The 23,649-nt window shown below is 38.2% G+C and overlaps 1 protein-coding gene across 1 annotated transcript in view; it reads left to right on the forward strand.

Moving 5' to 3' along the window:
• Window positions 1-294: 294 nt before the first annotated feature.
• Window positions 295-23,649, forward strand: part of MDFIC (MyoD family inhibitor domain containing) — a 50,549-nt gene continuing 27,194 nt past the window's right edge. The window contains exons 1-3 of the mRNA XM_032106083.1: window positions 295-682; window positions 1,130-1,285; window positions 12,544-12,675. Coding sequence (XP_031961974.1) covers window positions 310-682; window positions 1,130-1,285; window positions 12,544-12,675 — 661 coding nt within the window. The 5' untranslated portion in view covers window positions 295-309. The remainder of the gene's footprint in view (window positions 683-1,129; window positions 1,286-12,543; window positions 12,676-23,649) is intronic.

Raw genomic sequence — 23,649 nt, forward strand, 5'->3', positions numbered from 1 at the left:
ACGGTAGCAGAGGAAGTAGTTTGCACTTTAGGGTTCTACTTTTAAAAACTGCTTGTTCTATTATTCTTCGTGTTCTTTGAGTATTTCTATGTGCCCGCTGTGAAGCCCTTTTAATGGATATATCTGCATGTTACCAGCCAGGGGCAGGGGGTAGCAAGGTCGGCCGCGCCAGCAGGGCCCGGCGGAGCGTGCAAAGGCCGGAGGGCAGCGGGGCCTGCGGCGCTCCACGTGCCGCTCCGCACTCCGAGGCGCAACTGGTGGCGGCCGATCCAGAACACCGCGGCCAACTTGGGAGCCGGCGGCTGCGCCATGCGTGTGCCCCGCACCGCTGCCAGCGCTTGCGGCTGCAAACGCTGCCCAGGCGGGAAAGCCTCACTTTCACATCCTCCTGGGGTTTTTTCCCCTTCTTGCCTACTTCTGTCTGACTGGTACGATCGTCCTGGGGGAATTTCCATGGCTGGAGGCCCGGCTGCGGGCAGCGAGGCGTCCGCGGCCGGCCGACCTCGCAGACCCGGCCCCGCGCAGCCCAGCCCTGCCCAGCCCGCGGGCCCGTCGCTGGCGGGCGGCAGGACCTGCACAACCGCCGCCCCGAGCCGCAGCCGCCGCCAGCCGGAGTGGGACGTTTCGTCGTCCGGAAATGATGGAGAAGGAGTGACTGTGGCGGCGGTTGGGACAGCGGGGTGTGAGTGCCAGGTTGTGCGCGCCCACTGCCGGGGAAGGCCCGCGGGCGCGGGGCGGGCGGCGCGGCCCGAGAGGAGGCGGCTGCCGGGACAGGCGGCGCGGCGGCGGCAAAGCGGGAGCGGCGCGAAGGCTCCCGCGGCGGGGCGCGGCGCAGGGCCGGGCGGCGCGGCGGAGCGGGAGGAAATGCGGAGGTAGGCGCGGCGCGCTGCCAGCCGGCTCCGCCGCGGCGGACGGGCCCCCCCGGACACCCCCCGCGGCCGTTCCCGCCCCGCGGCCGCCGCCCCCCGGCCCCGCGGGTGCTCGCTGCAGGGGGCGGGGGGCGCGCCCGCCGCCGCGCCGCAAAGTTGCCGCCGCTTCCCTACTGTCCCTCTTCAGTCCCTCGCCCCGAGCCGTGAGTTTTCTGCTTAAAATACATTAACGAGTTCTTTCGTTTGCTTGTTTCCTTCAGGGTCGCGTGTTAGTTTTGTTGGAGGGGGGTGCAGGCACTCTGTTACTCGGGGAGAGAGCTGGCAGATGTCCCAAGTGAGAGAGCCTCTTCCTCCGGGGCCTGGAGGGCCAAAGCAAGCTCCGACTGAAAACAGCTCTTTGATCTCGCTCCCTCGAGGTAAGTTGCTTTAAAGTTTCTCTGTAATTGTTACGCCTTATATTTGAATGATACATTTACTGATTTGATTTGTGGTTTTAACCCCTCTTTTCTTTCCCTCCCCTCTTTAGGGTATCTCTGTAGCACTTTCACTTCACCACTTTATTGTTTTAATCTGAAATTCCCCATAAAAAAATGAAAAAGCAAAACAAAACAAAACAAAACAAACCAACAACAAAAAAAAACCCAAAAAAAGAAGGAAGAAATGCGCTACCTCTCAGCACTGATTTTCAGTACTTGAAAAACTGCAGTGATTCAGAGGCAGATGTTGCTCCTTAAAAATTGCTTTGTTTTCTCAGCTTTTGTTTGTGTTTAGAAATTCTTTCCCTGTGAAGCTGTCCTTCCAGGTCTTGAAGTAAATTATGGAGGCTTGAATCCAATAGCAAGAGCATTGTTGAGGTTGGAGGTCACTTTGCTGGTTTTTTCTTAGATTCCTCTGTGACGCTGCAGCTAAAACCAGTTTCTCAGAATATAACTTGTTTCCTATCAGCTGTTCAGAAGGTTGTTTAAAAGTACTTTCATCTTAAGATAAATTATTTAAGTTTAGTGTCTTATTTGAAGACAAAATACATTGATACCCTGATCACCTTCATGTAGGGAAGTTTGACAAGGTATATTGCAGATTATCCTCAAAACTGAGAAGTCTGTTTGCCTGTCAAGTCCTGGTCTGTGAATATGAGACTTTTTTTGTTTATTCATTTACAGCTATGGTTTTCCATAATTCTCACAGGAGTTTGAACAGTCTCTGAAAAACAGACAAATAATCTTGTTCAAGAACTGTAACTTTATTCATAACTGGTTAACTGGAGCAGAGCCTGGTAACACAGTTGTGCAACTGTGGATTAAAGATGCAGCCTTGTTTTTGTAACTAGGAAAATCAATAGCTATGTGTAATCAGAGTTGAAGACTCCTTTCAGAAACCAGAAAGTATCTGTAGCTAAGTAAAAAATGTTTTGGCAGGGAGATACAGCAAGTTGGCTTATACTTATCTTATTGTTGGATGGTTTTTTTGTCCTAGAGAATGACTCATTACTTCTAAACAGTAAAAAATAATAATAAAAAAGATTAAATGCAGAAGATCAAGCATGCGGAACTGAACTGCTGGAATCACATTTTTGCCAGAACCATCAGTACCTGTGATATGTGTTTATTTTCAGTGTGGTGTTTTTATCTTTTAGGTGGTCAGCTGGCCACACTGGTTAAATTCTGCATGTAGGCCATACATCAAAGTTGCTGAAGTTATAAGTCAGTGAACTAATAGCATGGAAAGGGGTCTCGTTCTCACAGTGCCACTTCAAACTGAATTTTCACTGTGAAGTGAAAGTCCTATGTATGATTGTAAATACATGCCCTTTTTTGTAATGAAAAGCAGAGAAATACTGATCTGTCCCTGACAAGTAATGCACAGAAAATCCGAATGACACAATTAAACCTCACAGCTTTCTTAGGGATCAGTAAGGTACAAACAAACATTATGATTATAGTTTGCGCGCTGGCCACACCTATCAAGGCACATGGTTTTAAAGCTTATATACAGTCCACATATAGACAAAGCTGGTTTGTAACAGAATTCAGCAGCCAAATACATAAATTTATTCTAATGAACTTAGATTTAAGGATAATATGGATTCTTAATGTGGATATTTGTTGCTTTTTTCTAGTCTAAGTCTGTTGGGGAAGTGGGGGTGGAAAGAGGAAAAGGTGAGTTCATAACATTTCCAGTCTATATTCCAGCATTTCTGTTGTCAGCTTTGCAGTGTGTGGTTACAGGGTAAGGTAATTCAGATATTCCAGGGCTGAGGAACTAAGATAGTATGTCTGGGACTTTCAACAGCCCCTATCCTTCTATTCTACCCCCAGGACATCCAAAATGACATTGACTTCTCTAGAATTTGGTGATAGTTTTAAAAGCTTTGATTGAAGTTCATATTATTGACCTATAAATGACTTCATCTATTTACAGTGAGATACTTGAAATCTGGGTTGACCTAGAATTAAAGATTCCTTAATCAGGAAAAGATGGCTTATCTTCTATGTATAATAAAGTATTAAGTGCAGTCTAATGAGAAGGAATTTCTCATTTTTAACAGCATACTTTAATGTGCTTTGTGTATTTGTTTAACTGATACAGATACCTTATACCCTGGGAACAAACTTTCACTCTTCTGTAGTTCTGTGAGGTACCATCAAGAAATCCAGATATACAAAGTGCTCCTTTTGCTTGCTGTCCTATACATGCAGATGCTGAAGATTAATTGTATTTTTCCATGAAGGGAAAAGAAATTTCAGTTGAATTTTGCATATTCAAAAATGGCTATCCTACAACTTAGTTAAAGACCAGACAAACTCAATAAAGCTTAGGCAGTATGCAGGGATATTCATCAGTTGTGGACGGTGAAAACTGGGTTGAGGCATAATTTGGCCTACAGATGTGTGCTCTGGCTTTCATGATTTAAAAGAATTTTTCTGTGTTACTTTGACCAATATGTTCTCTCAACATCTCCCCCATCACTGTTCTTCCTTGTTAGTTCATTTTTGAATAAATGCATAAATATTAGTGAGAATCTGGACACCACCCCTATACAATTAGTGTGCTGTGAGAGAGAGCAGATGAAATCCTAGCATTTTCTTTTTTGACAATGTCAAAATTCAACTTCAGTCTTTAAACCATTATCTGTGTCAGTGGGGTCTGCTGCTCTAAGAGACGCTGCAGGGTGGAAGGTTTAACCATTTCTGTGATCATGTTAATTTCTGCCACATCCTTCCAAAAGTGTAGCTCTACTTGTGCAGCCTTGTTCAAGATCCTGGTGATGCCCTCTTTCTTGTCCTGTAGCTCATGGACCTTGGAACCAAATTATGATTACATCTAGTTGTATTATGTAGTCAGTAAATAGTGTCATGCCTCTGCTCAGACCACTTTAATTTGGTTGTGATCAGGTATTTCTCAACTCGTAGCTACCAAAATAATGTCCCTGAGGAAGGAATGTGTCAATTCATGACCATTGGACTGTTTGCTTTAAGGAAAATATTTCATATATCAGAGGCTATGGTGTGATTATTGCCTGGACTATGGGTAGACTTTTTTGATTAAATCCTCTGCATTTGAATAAACTATGGAATACAAGAGAGAAATTCAGTGGACATGGAACTACATTTAGAGAATCAGGCCACATTTTAGAAAATGCAGGACTGTCATCTATAAATTATTTGGAATGCTTTTATCTTTGCTTTTTGGTAACTAACTGTAACCTAGAATAACAAAGGAATAATGTTTAGCTTTCTCAATTAAGAAAGAAAATCAAAACAATAATTATTATGATAATTAACTTATTATGAAATTGAGACTGATAATTTCACTATGATTACTCTTTACATGATGGAAATCCACATTAATTTTTTATTTTAGTGGGGTGGGGAGGATGGAGAAATCTAGTAGAAATATCAAGGGTCAGATTCCGTAAGTGTTCTCTCTGGTGCAAATCATCTCACTGTTGCTGGATGGAGATGCAGTTCTGATTTGCTATCTCAAGAAACCATATGCAGCAACTAATACTTCCATTCAGAAAATGTACAAAGTACTCCTCTTCAAGAATGTGATTCTAATCTCATCATGTTTTCTGTGCTTAACTGTTTTCATGATGAGGAGCACTATAGGAATCTGATGGCTACATGAGATTGGGTGACAAAAGACTTAATGCAGGGAATGTTTGGACGTTCTTGGGGCAACAATGATTGCTATCACAATAATTATTCCACTTTACCAGCAACGCCTCAGTGTTATGAGTAATGTATTTTTATTTTAGTGTTTAACCAGTGTGCTCAGATTGCTCAAACTTACCAAATATTTCCTCTGTAATTGTGTTGTCTCTTGCTATTTGACAAGAGTTGAGAGAATCTGTGTTGTTTCATTGCTGTGTGGCAGTACTGAGGCATTTATTTAATATTACTGGCTAAAATATCTAAGACTTTGGTAAATAGGTGTCTGACTCTAGTTGTCATGAAAGTATATGTCTGCTTTCAGTTTCACGTGCATACCGTTCCAGTGAAGTGATTCATGCCCACATGGGTGTGATAGACTTGTATTTCATAGAGTTGACTGTAAAGGTCTTGTGTCGAGTTTGAAATATTTTTGTTCCATCTTGTATCACAGGTTTATTTTATATCACAGTAATTCTTCTTCAGTTCAGCTCTGGGCTCTCAGAAGTTAGATTTCTCTTTGCTTCATAACGCTTCTTTTTTTTTTCCTAATAAGTAACATCCAGCAATGAGTGTGTTGTCCTTCTGTTTTTATTTGGATCAGCCATGCAGTTTTGAAGTAAATCTGTTCGCCTCTACTTTGATTTGCATTGTGGAGTGATCCTAGGGCGTGACCTGGATGGGATTCCTTTTGCTCAAAATAATCTGAAAGTTGCAGGAATGTGCCCAGTACACTCCAGCCACTAGTAAGCCTTCAATCTTTGAGATTAAATCTGAGAACTAGTTCAAAGTAGAAAGCCCCTGGAACATGTATAATATGGAATATCCTTAAAGTTAACTCTTGCTGTACAGGCCCAGTTTTATTGTCCCATGCTTTTACTAATACAGCCGCAGCTGCCAAGTGTTGCTTAGCACTTCCATGAAACTGGTTTTGTATACATGTGAAACTTCTTTGGATGAATGGCATACATTCATAACTGACTGCATAATTAGTGTGATTATTTTTGAAAAGTTTTCACTTATGTGTTTGACCTTCGTAACACTTAAAATAATGCAGAATACCTATTTTCACATTGCTGTTCATTTTTACTTTATCATGACTCAAATTTGTTCAGAGCTGTCGAACTTCTAGTACTTTCATAGTTATACCATAGCTTGCACCTGCAAAATTCTTTGTAAGTTTCCCAAAAAACTGCTCAGTTAAATTGCTCTAATTTTGAGAAACTAATTTTTTCTGTGGCACTTCTGAAGCCATTGAAAGTTGCAACAAGACATTTAAGGGAAAGCCACTGAAATTAAATTGAATCCAAATAATTTTTTTTTTAGTTTTAAAACAATCAAACATCTAATTGGATGCTTCCAACTCCATAATTTGTGGATTATCAGTGTTTATTAGATGTTCTTAATGAAGTGAGATTGTTTCAGGCAAATGCTGGAATAGGCATTCTGTTACACAAACTGTTGAACTTATTTGTTATGTAAAATGCCTAAAACTTTTAGGCATTTCATGAAGTAGATGGTAGGTGTTACTGTTAACGATTACATTGTAAAATGTGGTATTATTAGGATTTCTTTGTGTTATTGTTGTGAACAGTGGAATTTTCAGCAGGAAGTAGCATTCCTTGCCAGCAAGGTTATTAATGAACAGAGGAAGTGTTAGAAGTGCAGTGTTTGCCACATGCTCTTCAGTCCCTCCCAACAACTGTAGGCTTGAGACAGAGAACTGATTGTTACATTTCCTTTTGGAAACATTCTTTGACTTTTTTATTCCTCATAGATCTTCTTATGCGTTTGTGTTTATGTTTTGTGCCAATTGTTTTTCTTTTGTAATTTTTCTCTTCTTTGAAGGACAAAATCTCATTTGGGATGATTTGAACTTTGCACATGTATTTTTAAATTTGCATCTGCTTGTTATAGGATAAACTCAGGCCTTCTGAGGATTCATCCCAACAACTGGGTCAACTTTAGGTGCCTAAGTAAACTTTGCCCCATGCTTCCAAATTTTTCCTCCGCCTCTAAGCCGTAAAACTGTCGAACTGTTTGTGAGTGCAGTTTTCGAGATCACAGTGACCACCGTGCCAGTGCATTTTGCTTATTTCTCTCTCCTTGATGGGAATGATGCACTCAGGTTTCCAGAAACCTTTCTCAGCAGTTGTTTTTTCTTTACTATTTGGAGTCCAAATGCAGTCCACCACATTGCTGGTGAACAGAAAATGGATGTGTCATAGCAGCAAAGCCTTCAGTTGTTGCAACAGAATTCATTAAATTCATTTTATGTACAAACTCGTACATTTTATAGACAAGCTCTAAACCTGTTGCTCAAGTCCAGTTTGTCATTTTGCTAGTCATGCACTCTTATGATTCACATTCTTGGAAGTGATGACTGAGTCAATGTGTAGGGTTATGTGTCATCTAAAGAACAGAAATCAGCTGCCAATCACATTCTGGGGACATGCAATCCACTTATTGTGGGAACTTGTTTGCATTTTTGTTTTGTGTATGTTACTTACTTCATGATACATGATACCATCTGTATGAACACACAGAGACCCATTTCTGAATAAGAAGATGTGGTGGAGCTCTTGGGGGCAGCTGGAGTATGGATGTACAAATGGATGAGCACTTGAAGAAGAGGAGTTGGTTATTTGTCAAATACTTGAGCTCTTTGAAGTGTGTCTTGCAAATACGCATCCATTACCTATCTTTTTTGTACTTTCTATCAGTTTTGTGTATTAATTTCACCTCCACTTTATATCCTCTACATTATAGAGAAAGATACATAAATATAGCTGTGAAAAGAGAGATAAGTCACTGGGATGGTCTAAGAATTTTTCAGGAATTAGTTTGACGTATGTTCCAGCAACTTCCCAAAGACATAGAATTGGAAGAAATTGGGGGAGATTGCCCAGTATACCCTTTTTGCCTAATTTACAGAGGTCTTTCTTGACAGCTTTGACTACTTGTTAAGTTTTCTTTTTGGTAGGGCTGTTGTAATAGTAGCCTTGTTGCTAATCCAGACTGCTGACATTCAGTTGGTGGAGTCCTGCAGAATGTATTTGTCACGTTGCAAAGAAGTGTGTGTAACCAGAGGCATATTATCCAAACTCAAACAAAAGTTAACATTCAATATTACAATAGTCTCAAAGGTGAAAACAAGTCTCTACTCTATGGAATATATATATATTGCTGTGTATTTAAAAAATAAATATAACACGATTATGGTAAAATGAATGTATGTACTATAAAAATGATTTAGGTATACTTAAGTAATTCTGTAGAGAAAAAGCAATAATTCACTTTATTCACTTATTTAATGAAGCAATAATTTTGAGATGTGATTAAAATTTTTTTTCACTAAGTGGCTTACCAGTTGTCTGTATCATAGATATTATTTGGCTGTTAGTCATCTCAATTCTATACTTTGTTAGCATGTCATATCTCTTACTTATTTAAATCTTAAACTTGCATTAATCTCTGGACAAGTAGAGTTTCTGTCTATGCTTACCTTCAGGATAAACCACAGGGTGTTTTGTGTGGGTGTCACTCCCTGGGGCTTTTGACTAGAAGCTCTTCAGCCCTGGCACTGCTGTTAGTTTAGGGGAAGTGCAGAGCCACACAAGTTGCTGATTTGGGGCTGAACTGTGGTAGGTAAGAAGTCTGTGTTTCTTTTGTGGCATGACCTAGAGTAACTTACTGTGGTTTTGAAGAGAGATTGGATTTATACTTTAGCACTGCCAGACTCAGAACATAATGAGTCTTTTCTTTCCATTATTTGAACTGTTAAGAGGAGCATCTCTTTTTCTTCTTGGCTGTCAGTATTGGAGGTTAGCCACATGAGAGTGGAAGGGTGTGCTAAAGGAAGCAGAAGCTGAAATACTAAGGAAGTTTTACAAAAAGAATTCTTAAAGGTAAGCTTGATTGAAACAGAAAAGTGTTACAAATTTACTTGAAGATGCAGTGGAAAAAAGTCATACTTGTCTATGGCCAGATCCATTAGTATTTCTGTCAGACTAAGGTCTTTGTGTTGATTCTTCATAAACTACTGTTGTGACTATTCTTAGGCACCTAATGTAAAAGTAATGGCATCAACAAAAGATGGGAATGTTCTTGAGGCTGTCTTCGTGTGTGACTGGGTGTAATTGGTATGTTTTAGGGGGACCTCTAGTATTAAAGAAAATACGATCCCATTATCAACTGTGTATTATAAGGGAATAATCAGTTAATTCCTTTGTACAAAAACTGAGATGTGGTATGTATTCAAGAAAAAGCAACTGAATCAAGACACCAGTGTTTGTCTGTTTTCAGTGGTCTGATGCATCAGAAACATTTATGAAAAAATGGTCAAATAAAGAGATCGTAAGATCTACTATTTCTAAAGGCGCATTGTAGTAAGTCTGGGTGTGATGGGTTTAATTTTCTTCAATGCAACCTCTGTGGTGCTGTGTTTGGGATCAGTGAGTCAAACAGGGTTGATAGCACACCAGTGGGTTGGCTATTGCTGAGCAGCAGTTGCACAGCATCAGTCAAGGTTCTCTCTTTTCCCACTGTTCTCTACAGTGACTAGACTGTGGGTAGGCATGGGGTTGGGAGGGGACATAATCCAGGCAGCTGGCTCAGGTTGACAAGAGGGCTATTCCATGCCATAGAATGTCATGCTCTGCAATAAAATCAGAGGGGGAGGTTTATGGGGAGGTAGCCATTGCTTAGAGACTGGCTTGGGCATCGGTCTACTTGTGGGAGATGGTGGGTGATTGCCTTTGCATCTCCTGTTCTACTTTTCCTTCCTCTTTTCTTCACTTACAAACTGTATCTTGACGCATGAGTTTCCTCCCTTGGGTCTTTCTGTTCTCTCCCCTTGTCCTGCTGGGGGCTGGGGAAGGAAGGAGAGGCTGGGTGGTCCTTAGCTGGTGCCCAGGGTGAGCTCACCACACCACAGAGCAGCATCTACCAGGATCAGCTGCTCCAGTGGGCGATTCTGGCATGCAAAGAAGGATACCAAACATATGATTAATGGTGCAGGTTTCTGTTGTGCACATTTACAGGGAAGTCTTCATGTGAATTCAATAGATCAAAGAAGAGATAATTAATGTTGTTTCGAACGTCCTATAAAAATTGTTTGGTGTTTAATTGCAACATTGTTTCTTTTAAACTTTTTAATATTGCTTCTTCTTTCTTGTTAATTGCTACTATTGTTTACATGGTCTTGACTGGCCGTTTACTATATCCAGTTAGAATAATAGAAGTGCACATGAAAAATACACATACAGCCTACATAGTGAGAAAAAAATAAAAAAATACTGAACTGAAAACAAGCAGAGGGATGAAAAATAAATTTGTATGAATAATGATGACTGATTTTATTCTGCACTCCTTCAGATTTCTTAGATAAAAATGTAATCTGGAACACTGACGGCCCCATAATATTAGCATTATTGTTTCCTTACAGCCGTTCATTGTTTACTACATGAAATAATAGGGTTCTGCAAAGTCATATCCTATACAAGAGAATTCTATACAGCTACTCTGCGGGTCTGTACTAGCACTGCTGGGTACATATTATAATTTTGGTGTCATTGCTGTAGTAAAGTAATTTAAGAGCAAAATCTCCTAAAATAGGTCATTTAAGCTTAGTGTTTGTGGAAAGTAGACTGCTTTTACACTAGCTCTGTCAGGACACAACTTATTTTTATTCAGTCCCTTCCAGAACACTTTTCAAACACTTTTGAAACACATTTGCACCTAATACTTAACTGCAGAGGCTAAATCATCATACTTCAATATGGTCAATTTGTATTTGATAGATACCAGGCAGAAATGATTTGTATCTGATGTCTGTCAAAGAGGTTGAAAAACTCTGTGTTTTGGTTTGGTTTTGTTGTTGTTTTTGGTTTGGTTTGGTGTTGTTTTTTTGAGTTTTTTTTGGGGGGGAGGGGTTGGTTTTTTTTGTCGGGGGTTTTGTGGTTTTGGTTTTGTTTTCTTAATGTTAATAGGATGAGTATCTAGGTAAGATTAAGTCATCAGTGCAAGGGGCAAAACTCATTAAAGTCAATATCTTCCCATTCATTTCAATAACTATGCCAATCCCAGAGAAACAGTTCCTCTCAGGATGGGCTTGAGGAAAAATGGACAAGTGGTTGGGAGGGAGGACTGAGGGCGACGTACCATGGAGGTAGCTAGGTCAGACATTTCAGAGGTAGAAACTGATAGAAGGGGAGCAGCAGTGCTTGAAGGCATATGCTACTATGCACACAAGATGGCATATATTATTTTGAGTGATGTTCAGTGCCTCAGTTTAATAGGGTGGATAACAAAGGCAGAAAGTTAGGATTTAAAATCGAAGTGCTGTGGGTTACATGAAAAACTAACCTTTACTATGTCATAGTAGCAAAAAGTGATTTTTCTGTGTCTCAGGACTGGAATAATTGCTTTACTGGAGGATACAGTATGATTCATTGTAATATGGGATTTATAAACATGTTCTTGTTTGAAACAAATAAATAGAGCTAACAGACTTTTCAGCAGTTGCTCATTTAGATTTACTGTAAATAATAAATGTAGGTATACTAAAAAGAAATACATGAGACTGAAAACATTTAGTGTTTTACAGATCCCTTGAGTAAGATAATATAAACTGATAATCTGTTGCTGTGAATAATGAACAAAGTAATGCCAGATTTGAAAATGTTTCCTTGAATGCCACTAGGAAAAATCTGTGGCAATCAAGAACAAAAAGATCTCTGTGTGTGGCTTTGATTATTAAAACATTAATGACAGTGAAGATGTAAACCGTCACTTACCTTGGTTTGAGGAAATTCTGGTCTGCTTGTGATAACTGGCAAAATCATCAAAACAACAATATCTGTTACATTGTGAAATAAGCTGAAGAATCTCTCAAATAACCTTACTATGGAATTTTCCTTGCATCTTATGTATACTTGGAGAGAAGAAATACTTTTCATTAATGGCTAAATGTTGACTTTTAATCAGCAGTGGCTTTTAAAAACTATTTTTTAAAATGAAAAATAGGTAATTGTGTTATAATAATTTTTTCTGATTTTTTGTACTAATCACTTTTGAAGTTCCAACTATATTTGTCTTTGATTATGTGTATAATTATAAAAAAATAGAGAACAAAATTTTGTAAAATTACTATGTGGGTAAAAAATAATGTTTTTTTTGTGTGTGACAAAGCTATTCAAATTTTTATATGAAAATTTCGTGGAAGCTAACTAAATAAGAAAACACCCCCCCCCCCACTATAATTCCTTACAGAAGCTGCTATTATTTTGCACAGTTGGGTACAGTATGACTAAAAGTCTTTCTTAAAGAGAAATTATATTGATCTAGGCCAGCAAACAAATGGAAAATCAACTTTATTGTAAGTTAATTCTAAGGAAACAAAAGGGGATGCTAGGACAAGTTATATTTTATGCCCTCTTACTTTTAATTTTCAAAAATTCATTTTGCTGACATAGAGAAAAAGTACTGTAGAAACTAATATCTTGAAATCTCTTTTGACTTAGGAAAAACTGACCAAGAGACTACTGTGGCAGGAGATAAAGACATAAACCAGCCTTGCAGTAATCAAAGTATACAAGCAGAGATACAAGAGCAGTCCATCTGGGGAAATCGCACTGATGGTGACCTCATCAGAAGTAAGTATTTCCAGAGCAAATTGCTGCCATTGAGGCTTGCTTTCACAGTGTAATGGGATACTGCCTGTTGACTCTGTTAAATGTGTGTCAAATGCAATTGTGTTGCAACCATAATGCACATCTACTGAATTTATTTCCCAGATTGACTCCTGTCAGGATGCACAAGCAACGAGTATAAAGAAAGGTGTGATTCGAGTGGTGCAGTGTGGTAAAGACCTCTGTAGCATCTACGCTTTCAAAGCCTTAGTGTTGCATTCTTCTCTTATCATTAATAGTACTATAGTTAGTACTGCATGCATGCAGCTGTGCTAGGTGTCATCACCCTCAGTTTCCCAGGTTATACATATATGTAAGCAGTAGAGTAAACTATGCTGAAAGCAGTTGCTTCCAGATGCACTGAGTACTGGTCAGCTGTAGGTTTTTTAAGAGTTTTGAATCCTAAAGTAGTTATTCTTTTCAAAACTAGAAGAATGCTGTAAGATAAGGTTTTAGACCTATGCTGTAAAACTGTGGAGTTTTTAAATTAGTTTTTTTGGGTCCACATTTCTAGTGTATGTCCTGTATGCTTTAAAACATAAAAAGGTATGCAAGATTATTCCTATTGTCCTGTGTTGGACTGAAGATCATATGCTATCCATTGAACTCTCCTAAGGCAAAAATATTTCTGTCCACTGCCAGAGGTAATATTGCTCTAAAATTCTGTGAGTGCGTGAACGTTAGTTGCTCAAGGGAGGGGCAGCATGAGGAACTGTTCTCTAATTATAGGGTGTATTCAGAAAGAAAATGGACTAAATGCAGAGTGGTGCTCCAGCTCTCTTGAGGGCATCTGATCACACATTTCAGGGTTAGTCTCTCTTTACAGTGCATACTATACTGTAGAAAGTGGGGTAAATTCATATTTCTGAGCCTGCTGTTGTCAAAACTGGTGATTTTTTGCTGCAGTTATCTGTTTCTTTTTAGGTTGTTTTTTCGTTAGTTTTATTAGTTTGCATAGTTGTTTTTTAGTCTTATCTTTACATTCAACTTCTCTGGAACTTTGTGTTAGCATTTAAAATTCTTTCCAAATCTTCGTTAATCCTTTTTTTTCTAAGTAATTAATCCCAGTAAATACTTACACCTCTAATGTATTGAATAGTTACCTAGATCCTTACCAGATATTTATCTGACAATTTAAAATAATTTTTAAAGGACCACAAACAGGGAGAATTGTCCTGCACACCTTGAGAGTTTACTTAGTTCCGAAAGATTATTATTTTAGACCTAACTGTCCCTCGACAAACAATTGCTTTGTGGTTATCTTGAGGATATGGAAAGGTGTGTATGGCATCTTCTGCTTCTGGAATGGCCTCCTTCTCATTCCTTCTTCCTATAGAAGCTTCTTTATTCCCAAACCCATGAGAAAGCAGATTTATTTCATAGCAGTTAGCAGCATGCCTGAGCTATGGAGGGAAGGACCAAGGACTGCAGAGTGATGCTGTACATCCTCTAATCTGTTCCTCACCAAGACATACTGCAGTGGCTGCACTGGGGAGTGTGAGGAAATGATATCTTTTTTTCAACATATAGTAGAAATTGCAGCAGATAGTGGAAACCCCTGGTAAAGTGACTTGATGATTATATGTAGTTATATCTCTGTGATGGGAGGGTTATTTGCTGCTGAATTATATATAAAAAAAGGAACAGGGAGCAGGGCAAAGATCGGATAAAATGTAGAGGTAAAAGGTACTGTTCCAGTGTGCATGACCGTCCTTAGCCTGGAGCCACGAGTAGCTTTACCTCTGAGTTTGTGAAAAGCAAGTTTAGCTGAAAGCTGTAAGTTTCTTAAACACTTAGTCTTAATAAGTGTGTAGTAGAGGCTTTATTATGAGTCATATTTGATTAGATGCTATGATGCAAACCTCTCTTTGCTTCAGGTAACTTTTACATATATATATATAGTATAAAGTCTTCCAGATGGAAGAAACAAAAATTACGAAATCAAAAATCAAAGCAGGTTTTTTTGGGGTTTTTTTGGTGGTTTCTTTTTGGGGGGGGAGGGACTTATGAGTAGGGAAGTTTGTTCTTTTAAAAATTGAGGAACAGTGCTTGACTCAGTTATACGTCTTGTAGTTTGCAGACGTTTTACAACGCAATATACCTAGTAATGTAAGTTTGAAAACTAGAACAAGTGCAGCAAAGAGAAGCTTTCTTATCAGAAACATTACTTAGGTATTTCATGTAAAAAATAAGTATTGTAGCTCAGAATGGTCTTGATTCAACCAGATCTGTTACCCCACCAAACTAAAGTTTGCAGACTGTTGCATAGTGAAAGAAGTTTGAGGTTGGAATAAACAGTGTTTTGATTATTACACTATATTTTAAAACTCTTTCTTCAAATTGTTTTAGACAGCGCGTACTTCACAACTGTTCACCACTATCTTAGTGATTCAGTTTCCTTTTTTCCCATACAGATTGTTTTCCATCCCCACAGCTGATACATACTCCATTTGTCTTACCATTAGCTTTTACTTTATAAATGTTTCCAGCATTTAATTTCCAAGGTTTTCCTTGTTTGCAGCTGTTTTATCCTGCTGTTATATGGAATTAGATTAATCAGTCAGTTCTACTGGCACACTAACAACGAAGTCCACTGTTAGAGCCCCTGTAATGACTTCATTATGTATGATTTCTCATTTGCACTTGTGAACTCAGTTTACCAGGCAACATCAATAAACTAAAACACTGCCCCCGTTTTCCACAGTAAGATGTTTTACATTCACCTTGCTTTGCCCTTTCAGTCCTTTTTGCAAGCTCCCTTTTTTAACCTCCAGAGATTTTCTCCGAATTAGCCTTTTCCCCACCTCCTTTGGAGCATCCCTTCTCCCCATTAATGAAAATGTTCATAATATCCTGGCTAAGTGGTTAATCTTACGAGAAGCCTCAACCAAGGAATTTATTGTTTTTGAAGACAGCTTGAGAATCAAAAGATTAGTGTATACTGACATACAAACAAAGAAGGGCTATAGAAGAAGAAAGCAGTTGTATTACCTTTCTGTCGTAATTGTGAATACACTTGCATAACTGTTAACTGGAAGGCTGTTCAGTTGGAGAAGGGTCAGGGGAGAACCACAAATATCTCAGGAATGACTGGAGTAGTTGAAAACATGCCTTATTGTGGAAAACCTCCTGGAATTCAATCTGTTTAGTGTTAACAAGGGGAGTAAAGAGGGGCTTTGCCTAGTCCCTAAGAAGCATACCACAACAAACAGAAATTTAGTAAGACAGTTCTTCAACTATAGCAAGACAAAGGGAGAACTCAATATAATGTCCAGAAGTTCAGTTAGACTAGGAATAAGGTGTACATTTTTTAACAGAGTATTTGAGAACAGGAAAAACTGCCAGTTACTTGCTGATTTTATGTGTGTTAAATTGGTTTTAGTCATCACAAGGTGGCAACTGCTATCCATATCCTTCAGTTTTAGGATCTGAGTGAGAGTCTTTCCATAGTGGTTCCCCCAGTTGGAAATACATCTATTTTTCAGTACAGTTATTCTTCAAGAAAATATTGAGACCTGTTTCCTTCCCTTCACAGATGCACACGTATTTTTTATTTTATTTCTGACTGCAGAGGTTCTGCTTTTCAAAAGAGCTTTAGAATAACCCCATCTGCTGTCTTTTTTGGCAGTGCATTTTAAATATCTGCAAACACCTTCTGCTTATTTTCATTGTATGGTCTGGTGGCCCATAATGGAGTGGTTCTGCTTCTGTTATCACTCACTGTTGGCAAGTGAGGAGGAGTGCATGTTAAAACATGCATCAGGGTAACCTGTAGCTGTGGGAATGAAGCCATAGCAGTTTTTGCTGCTCTGTATTACTACAATGCTCTGCTTTGTTCTCTGAAGTGGTATGGGATATTTTTTGCCTCTTAGAGAAAAAAAGGCTGTAAAGATGGATTTTAGAATATTTAGGCAGGATTTTTGCAGGGGGTACTAGGTTATCTTCAATGTGTGTTGCTATGCAGGGAAAGGAATGTTTAGGAGGGAATAAAATGCCAGTCTTCAACACTATTTGCTTGTGAGGATTTAATCTCCTTTCTGGTTCTCAAGCAGAACCTTAGCTATGTGATATTTAAGAAAACAAAAAACATCTACCATAGATTCAAATTGTCATGAATAATTGATTAATAATAATCCAATTCTCAAGATTAAATACCTAAAATATGCCCATGTTTTACAGATAGAAAGGTCATTGCTATCCATCATTTTCTAGCTTCAATTGCCTCTTTCTTGTCCATGGAACACCCTCCTGATAAGAGTGGTTCTTCAGAGAAAGGGATGCTTCTTTCAGCTCTGTGGGGATCAAACAATTTTATGTGTTCTTGTGGCAACTATTTTATTTACTATATTCTTCTGAAATATAAACCTAGATTTTTTATCTTTTTGTTTTCTATATTTTTATGTTGACCTTTTCACTTTACATTATTATTTATTTAATTTTAAGGTTTGGAGATTCCTTTCTTTGTCTGGCTAAGTGAGTGATTTCTATAGTTTAAGTTACACTGTTTGTGTTTGGAACTGTTTTTTTTTTTTCCAACAAGAAGTAGATAATCTGCTGTTAGAATTCTTTGTTTTGTTTTATATTAATCCAGATACCTTTTCTTGTCTGTTCTATGATGCACAGTCATCTTACAATTGCTGTGATTTCAAATGGTCCTGTTTATTCTGTCTATAAAATAGTGCAAAGTGCTTGAGTTAACTGCAATGGTTCTTTTCAAAGCTAGAAAGTATGACAAATACAGTCTTCTTGCAGCATAACAGTGTGTGACTACAGAAATTGTGCAGAATAGATTAATGGAAATTATGCAAAATATATTACCGAGTTTGAAAAGTGTATTCTATTAGTTAAAGAAGTGATTTATGCACAGTGTTCCAAACACACCCAAGTATAAAAATCTGTTAACCTATGAATGAACAAAACTTAATCAGTTCAATATTTATACAGCAGCACAGTATTTGATATTTAGAACCTTCTTTTAAAAAAGATTAATCTTTGAGAAATCTGGCTAGTAGAAGTAATAGAGGAGTAGAGGTCTTCCCTGAGAACTCTTGTCCCAGAGATTTTCTAATCCTCTCCCCATCAGAGAACTAGCCTGTGTTGCTTCGGTTTCTCCCCTGACCTGGCAGTTCTCTTACTACAGCTCCTCCAAAAGTCTTTGAAAAATTTCTCAGGCCTGTTTAGGGGCCTGGTGAGTTGCACAACCAAAGCCTTTCCCTTTGATTTTCATTTTACCCTCTCCTGGGCAGAGAGGGATTTTCACAGATACCTGTACCATTACAGTTACGGTCTTCGGAGTCTGACTGAGTCTTTGGTGTTAGCCTGGAGAAAAGGAGGCTCAGGGGAGACCTTATCACTCTCTGCAACTACCTGAAAGGAGGTGGTGGCCAAGTGGGGGTTGGTCTCTTCTCCCACGATAACAGGACAGAGTCTCAAGCTGCACCAGGGCAGGTTTAGATTGGTCATCAGGAAGAATTTCTTCACAGAAACTATGATCAGATGTTGGAATGGACTGCCCAGGGAGGTGGTGGAATCACCATCCCTGGAGATGTTTAAGGAAAGACTGGACATGGCACTTAGTGCCATGATCTAGTTGATATAGTGGTGTTCTGTCATATGTTGGACTCAATGATCTCAGAAGTCTTTTCCAACCTAATTGGTCCTGTGAATTCTGTGTTTACAGATGTCACTGTGAAATGATGTGAGTGTTGCTGAAATTAGTAGTCCCTTGTAAACAGAGCTGGTGCGAGGTGCAAGTGTTTTCTGTGTAGCGTCTTCCCTTCAACTCTACGTTGATTGCTCTAAGGAAATGCAGCTAATGATGGACTGAGATAGATCAGGAATTTTTATATTCTGTTGTCACTCCATGTCAAGAAATGAACTTCTTGCTGCTGTTGATCCATTTACAGTACAGTAGTCAAACTTCAGTGAGAACTTTAAACTATTCCAGATGGCCGTAAGATAGATGTATGTATTCTGCATATCACTAATAGCCAGAATTACTTGCAGCCTTTTAGTTTCTGTTTTATTTTACTTCTGACTCTCAAAACATTATCTGAATTTATGGTCTGAGGCTGAGGAAGTTTGGATGGCAGTAATCATCAGTACCAGACAAAGGTGAAATTCTTTAAGTAATGTGAAGATTGCTCTGCTTGCTGTGTTTGGGCCTGAAGTAAATTGTATCTTAATTTCAGAATATTTTCCTGTGTTGTATTGGTACTGTCTCAGAATTAATCATGCTGTTATGCCTATATGGGAAAGAACAGTTACATTCTTTTTCTGATTAGTTCCTCATATAGGGGAAAAAGTAGAATATGCTTGTAGTAGTTCCTTAAAGAGGAAGAATAATAAAACTCGACTGCATTGTATGTGAAATACTATACTACCAAACCAATGAGTCAGTATTGTTTCAGTCTTCTGTTTTCAGTACTAACAGGATTTAGTTAGCCATATTTAGCAAAGAAAACACTAAATTACAAAGTGTGAGAAAGTATCATCATCTAAGACATACTTTTAGGAACCTGTCCGCTGGCAAAAATGTCATGAACTTAAACCATGGCAAAAGTTCTCTTTTTCCCATTTTAGATTTAATTTTGTATTTATTGTCATGGGTGTGAAAAGCACGGAGTAGGTTTATAGAGCTCAAAAGTAGTACTGTATATTGTGTTTACATCAAAACAATTAAATGAATTCTTCAAAATTTAAGAGTCAAAATAGTTTTAAAATCTTTTTGAATTTTTTATTTACTGATAAAAAAGTGAAAGAGGAGGAGGGACTCATGGTCACAGGAGCAGCCTTAGCTAAGTAATCATGGTTAAACATTTTTCTTCTTTATATAGCTACACAGGAGGAAAGAGAGGTCTGAATACAGCTTCCTTCTTATGCATTCTGACAATATGATATCTATAGTGCAAAAGTACCCACAAGTACCTTTCCCTGAAGGAATTTTTATAAAAGACAAGGAAAGACAGGAGCTTATGACCTATTGGTATGTTGCGTAGTGTGGTTTGCTGTTTTCCCCTAAAAAATTATTCATAATCCAAACCCAGAGGACCCTTTTGAAAAACATTAAAATGTCAAACAGCTGTGGTCACTCAGGCTATTTCTAATACCAATTTTGTTAAATCATTTTACTGATGAAGTAGGCCTCCAGATATATTGAAGCTTGATTTAAGAGAATGATTAATTATTTACTACCTGAGCCTTAACTCTTTTTGAATGAACTGTAGTGTTCTGGCATGTGAGAAACATATTTTTGGGTGGAGACTGCTCTTGAAGTTTGTGATTATATAAAATGCAAACTCATGCATTCTAACCCAACAACTTTTGAAATTCTGAGTTTGTCTGGACCCATGAATTTTAGAGGCTTAAATTTTGCTTCTAAACTATCTTCCCTCAAGTGCTATGCAGTATCTCAATTATCATGTTTTCGCTTTGAACTATAAATATTATGACACATGTTTGGAGAAAATTTAGCAATGCTAATGTTAGTTACAGAAGAATTTCAACTAAGAGGCTATTTCCTCTTGCAGAGGTTCCTCAAGTTTAAGTGAGTTTTATTGATTTATAGCTCAGACTTAAGGTTGTATAATGTTTGCATAAAATGTTAAGAAGTTTGCTTTTGAGACAAGCCAAGTAGAGCAAACTGTTAGGCAAACCTATAAAAAATGGCCTATGAGTCAGATTTGACCTTCAGGGCAAGTTTTTGCTACTGACAGCATAAACTATTTGCCCATTCTTTGACAGATCACGGGCAAGCCTGTCTTCAGGTATGGGTAACTCTGAAATACAGCTTCAAAAATCAAACCTCTTAGCCAGTTAGAAGATATCTACATTTTCCCATCTCCTTTTGTAGGACAGGTGCATATTTTGACTGTATTCCATAAGTTGCGAGTTGAAATAAAATGCACGTTTTGACAGAAGAGCAGTGAAAGATTATTATGCCGACCAGAATTGTCTGTAAGGGCAGTGTCAAACCAGAATGGAACATCTTTTAGGTCTGTACAATTCAGGAATACAGGAGATCAGTGAACAATGCTCTTTTTGCTAAAATTTCAAAATGAAGGAAATCAAGTTTTGGTGGAAAATTTGGGATTAACCTGCCTGGAAAAGCTTGTCTGAGGGATCAAACTCAGTTTTTCACAGAGGTGATGCAGAAAAGTATTTGGATGATGAGGTGGGATACAGAGCTAGCTTTGAATAATGTACATTTAGTTTTCTTACAGGTGATTTTATCAAATTACACCATCTCATTTAGTATTTCCCATGTCACTTTGTAACTATTACTTTGTGAAGTACTTCCCTACCTCAATATATATTCTTTTTAATGTGTGATGACTTTTTAGTGATGAGTCACTATCATATTTATAATGTAAAATCAGTATTGGTAAATATTTTTGTATAGTAATAGATCATTCAGCTAATCACACTATGAAGTAACTGGCAGTGTACATTAAGGCAGCTGAAGTAGCTGTAAAGATCTCCGTGCTTCATGAGACTCTTCTGTACAGCCCTTCTGTAAGCTGTTCTGTGCTGGATGAAATCCTGGAAACTTGCAACTAGTGTGAGTTTTGTATTTACAACAAATAAGACAGTGTTTAACTTTGGAAATATGGAAGGGGAAAAAAGACAACACTTCTTAAAGGAGGAATTCTAGTAAAAGGTACCTTTTTTTATCTGTTACTTCTCTTGTTCCACTCCTTTGACTGTTACTTGATGTACTTCTTCTTGATGTACTTCTGACTGTCTTCTTGATGTCCCTGTCTCTGTCCACTTGATTTTCTGATTCTCATTTGTAGCATAGTGTTTTGCCTGAGGAATCTTTTACTTACAATTTAGTTGACAGACTCAATTTTAAGTAAATCACTATTTGGTTTTGACTGTTTGCATTATTACAGAGCATCTGCTACTCTAACATTTTGAGAAGAACAGCAAGATCCCATTTGCTGTGCTATGCTCCCTCCTTGAACAAGAGAAAACAGCCTGGCAAAAGCTTTTGTTTGTTATCACATCTGCATCCACACCAGGGATTCTGCTGTGATAGCTGGAATAGGGCAAGAAGTTCAGGTCTCATTATTAATATTTGGTTGAATATTTCTGGAACAGGTCCTTATGGAAAAGGAGAGAAGGCATGTTTGATAGAATAGGGAGGGTTTTGATAGAATAATACACTTTGCTTTCAAAACTTAGAAGTGCATTTCATGATGGCTATAATGGAATGGCACTTCAAAGTATTGATTTAAAAAAAATTCTTTAGAATTTAGGGTACTTTTGGAAGAAAGTAAAGGGTGTGTATCAGTGATATGGTGGAGTCAAAGTTGGAAGAATGCTGAAGGTTTGTTCCCATTTTTAATAAATTATTCTGTATCCTCTTTCCCATATTGGTCTTATAAAGCAAAAGACTGACTAAAGAAAAGACTGACCCATCCCTATAATAATTCTGACGCCAAGCCATTTTTATTTTTTCTGTTAGCATCATTTTCTCTGGTGCCCCCTTTTCCTATTTTTCTTACGTTTGTTGAACAGTCCTTTTTTTCCCTGCTTCTTTCTCCATTACAATGACATACCTGTAAGCAATGAGTAAGGTTGTGCTTAGAGGCTGACTGGAAATATTTTAAAGTGCTTCAGTACAAAAGCCTGTTTCAGCATCTATGTGTTAACATCAACATTTAAGCTGGTTTTTAAGTAGCAATGAACCTTCTTGTTAGCATGAGTAATCTGACTATTGGAGAATTAACAGTGAATTAAACATTTTGTAAAGATGCTGTGCAATTCAGGCAAAAACCCCAGCTGTTAAATTTTACAACACACTATGAAAATCAGCTTCTAGAGCCATGTGATTATGTGATTTAAATTTTCATAAAATAAAAAAAATTAACCTGTGTTAGTTTGTAGCTACCGACAAAAGCAAAAAGTTAAAGACTGAAAATTGGGAATGCCAATAAAAAGGATGTATTTAAAAATAAAATATTGATGATTTTCAAGTAGTCTGGCTACTCAGTACCTCACTGTACAGAAACAGGGAATTCTGACTAGATTATCATAATGCTAATTAAATAAAAGGTGGTAGGGAAATATTCCCATTGTGAGTTGTTAGTTCTACCAGCCTCAGAAAACATTATGGCACAGTAAAATGTAGCTAGTTATACTGAAGGAACATGACAGAAAAGGGTGCTGGAATTAACTCCAAATGGCAAATAAAATGGCAGATTGGCAGGCTTTTCAGCAGAGTGGATAAGGTAGTATTAAAAACAGTGTCGTTCTGTCCCTGTAGCTGTTGTTTAAGTTGTTTGGTTTCCTAAGTGTTTTTGTTTGGGGCCAAGAAATGCAAGAAGTGAGGCCAAGATGTTTACCCTGCAGGGAATGGCTGCATAGCACAGGGGGATGGAGGCAGCAGTTTGGCTCACCCATCACCAGCCTGGTCAGGTGCTGCTGTTGCTGCTGATGCCATGAGTGCTTTTGTGTGGCTGAAGGCTTACATAAGCAGCAAGGATTGTGTTTGATGTAGTTGCTATCTATGCTATGCTGTATGTTGGATCTTTTTGGGTAAGAGAAGCTTGCTGTCTCAGCTGTGACTTTTTAAAGCTCCTGAACTGTAAAATGACAAAAAAAAGTAGATAAATTCTAATGCTTTCACTTAAAATGCTGTTTCTTTTCTGTGAAATCCTTCAGCTTGTTGCAAAACCTTGTAACAAAACGTTTTTAAAATCAATAAATGGGCATTTTTCAGTATTGTGAATAATACTGACATAGCACAGATTTCACTGCTGTCTCTGCACTCCATTAAAAAAAGTAATTGTGATTAGTGGGCAGAAGGATTTTTTTTTTTTCTGTGAATAAAGAGAAGTATGCCTTCTAAATAAAACAAATGGTTTAAAAAAAAAATCTGTGTTGCAAGAAGCAACGATTCAAAGCATGGAGCTAAATTCTAATTCAAATGCT

This window comes from Corvus moneduloides, chromosome 4 (genome assembly GCF_009650955.1).
Source record: "Corvus moneduloides isolate bCorMon1 chromosome 4, bCorMon1.pri, whole genome shotgun sequence".
NCBI lineage: Eukaryota > Metazoa > Chordata > Aves > Passeriformes > Corvidae > Corvus > Corvus moneduloides.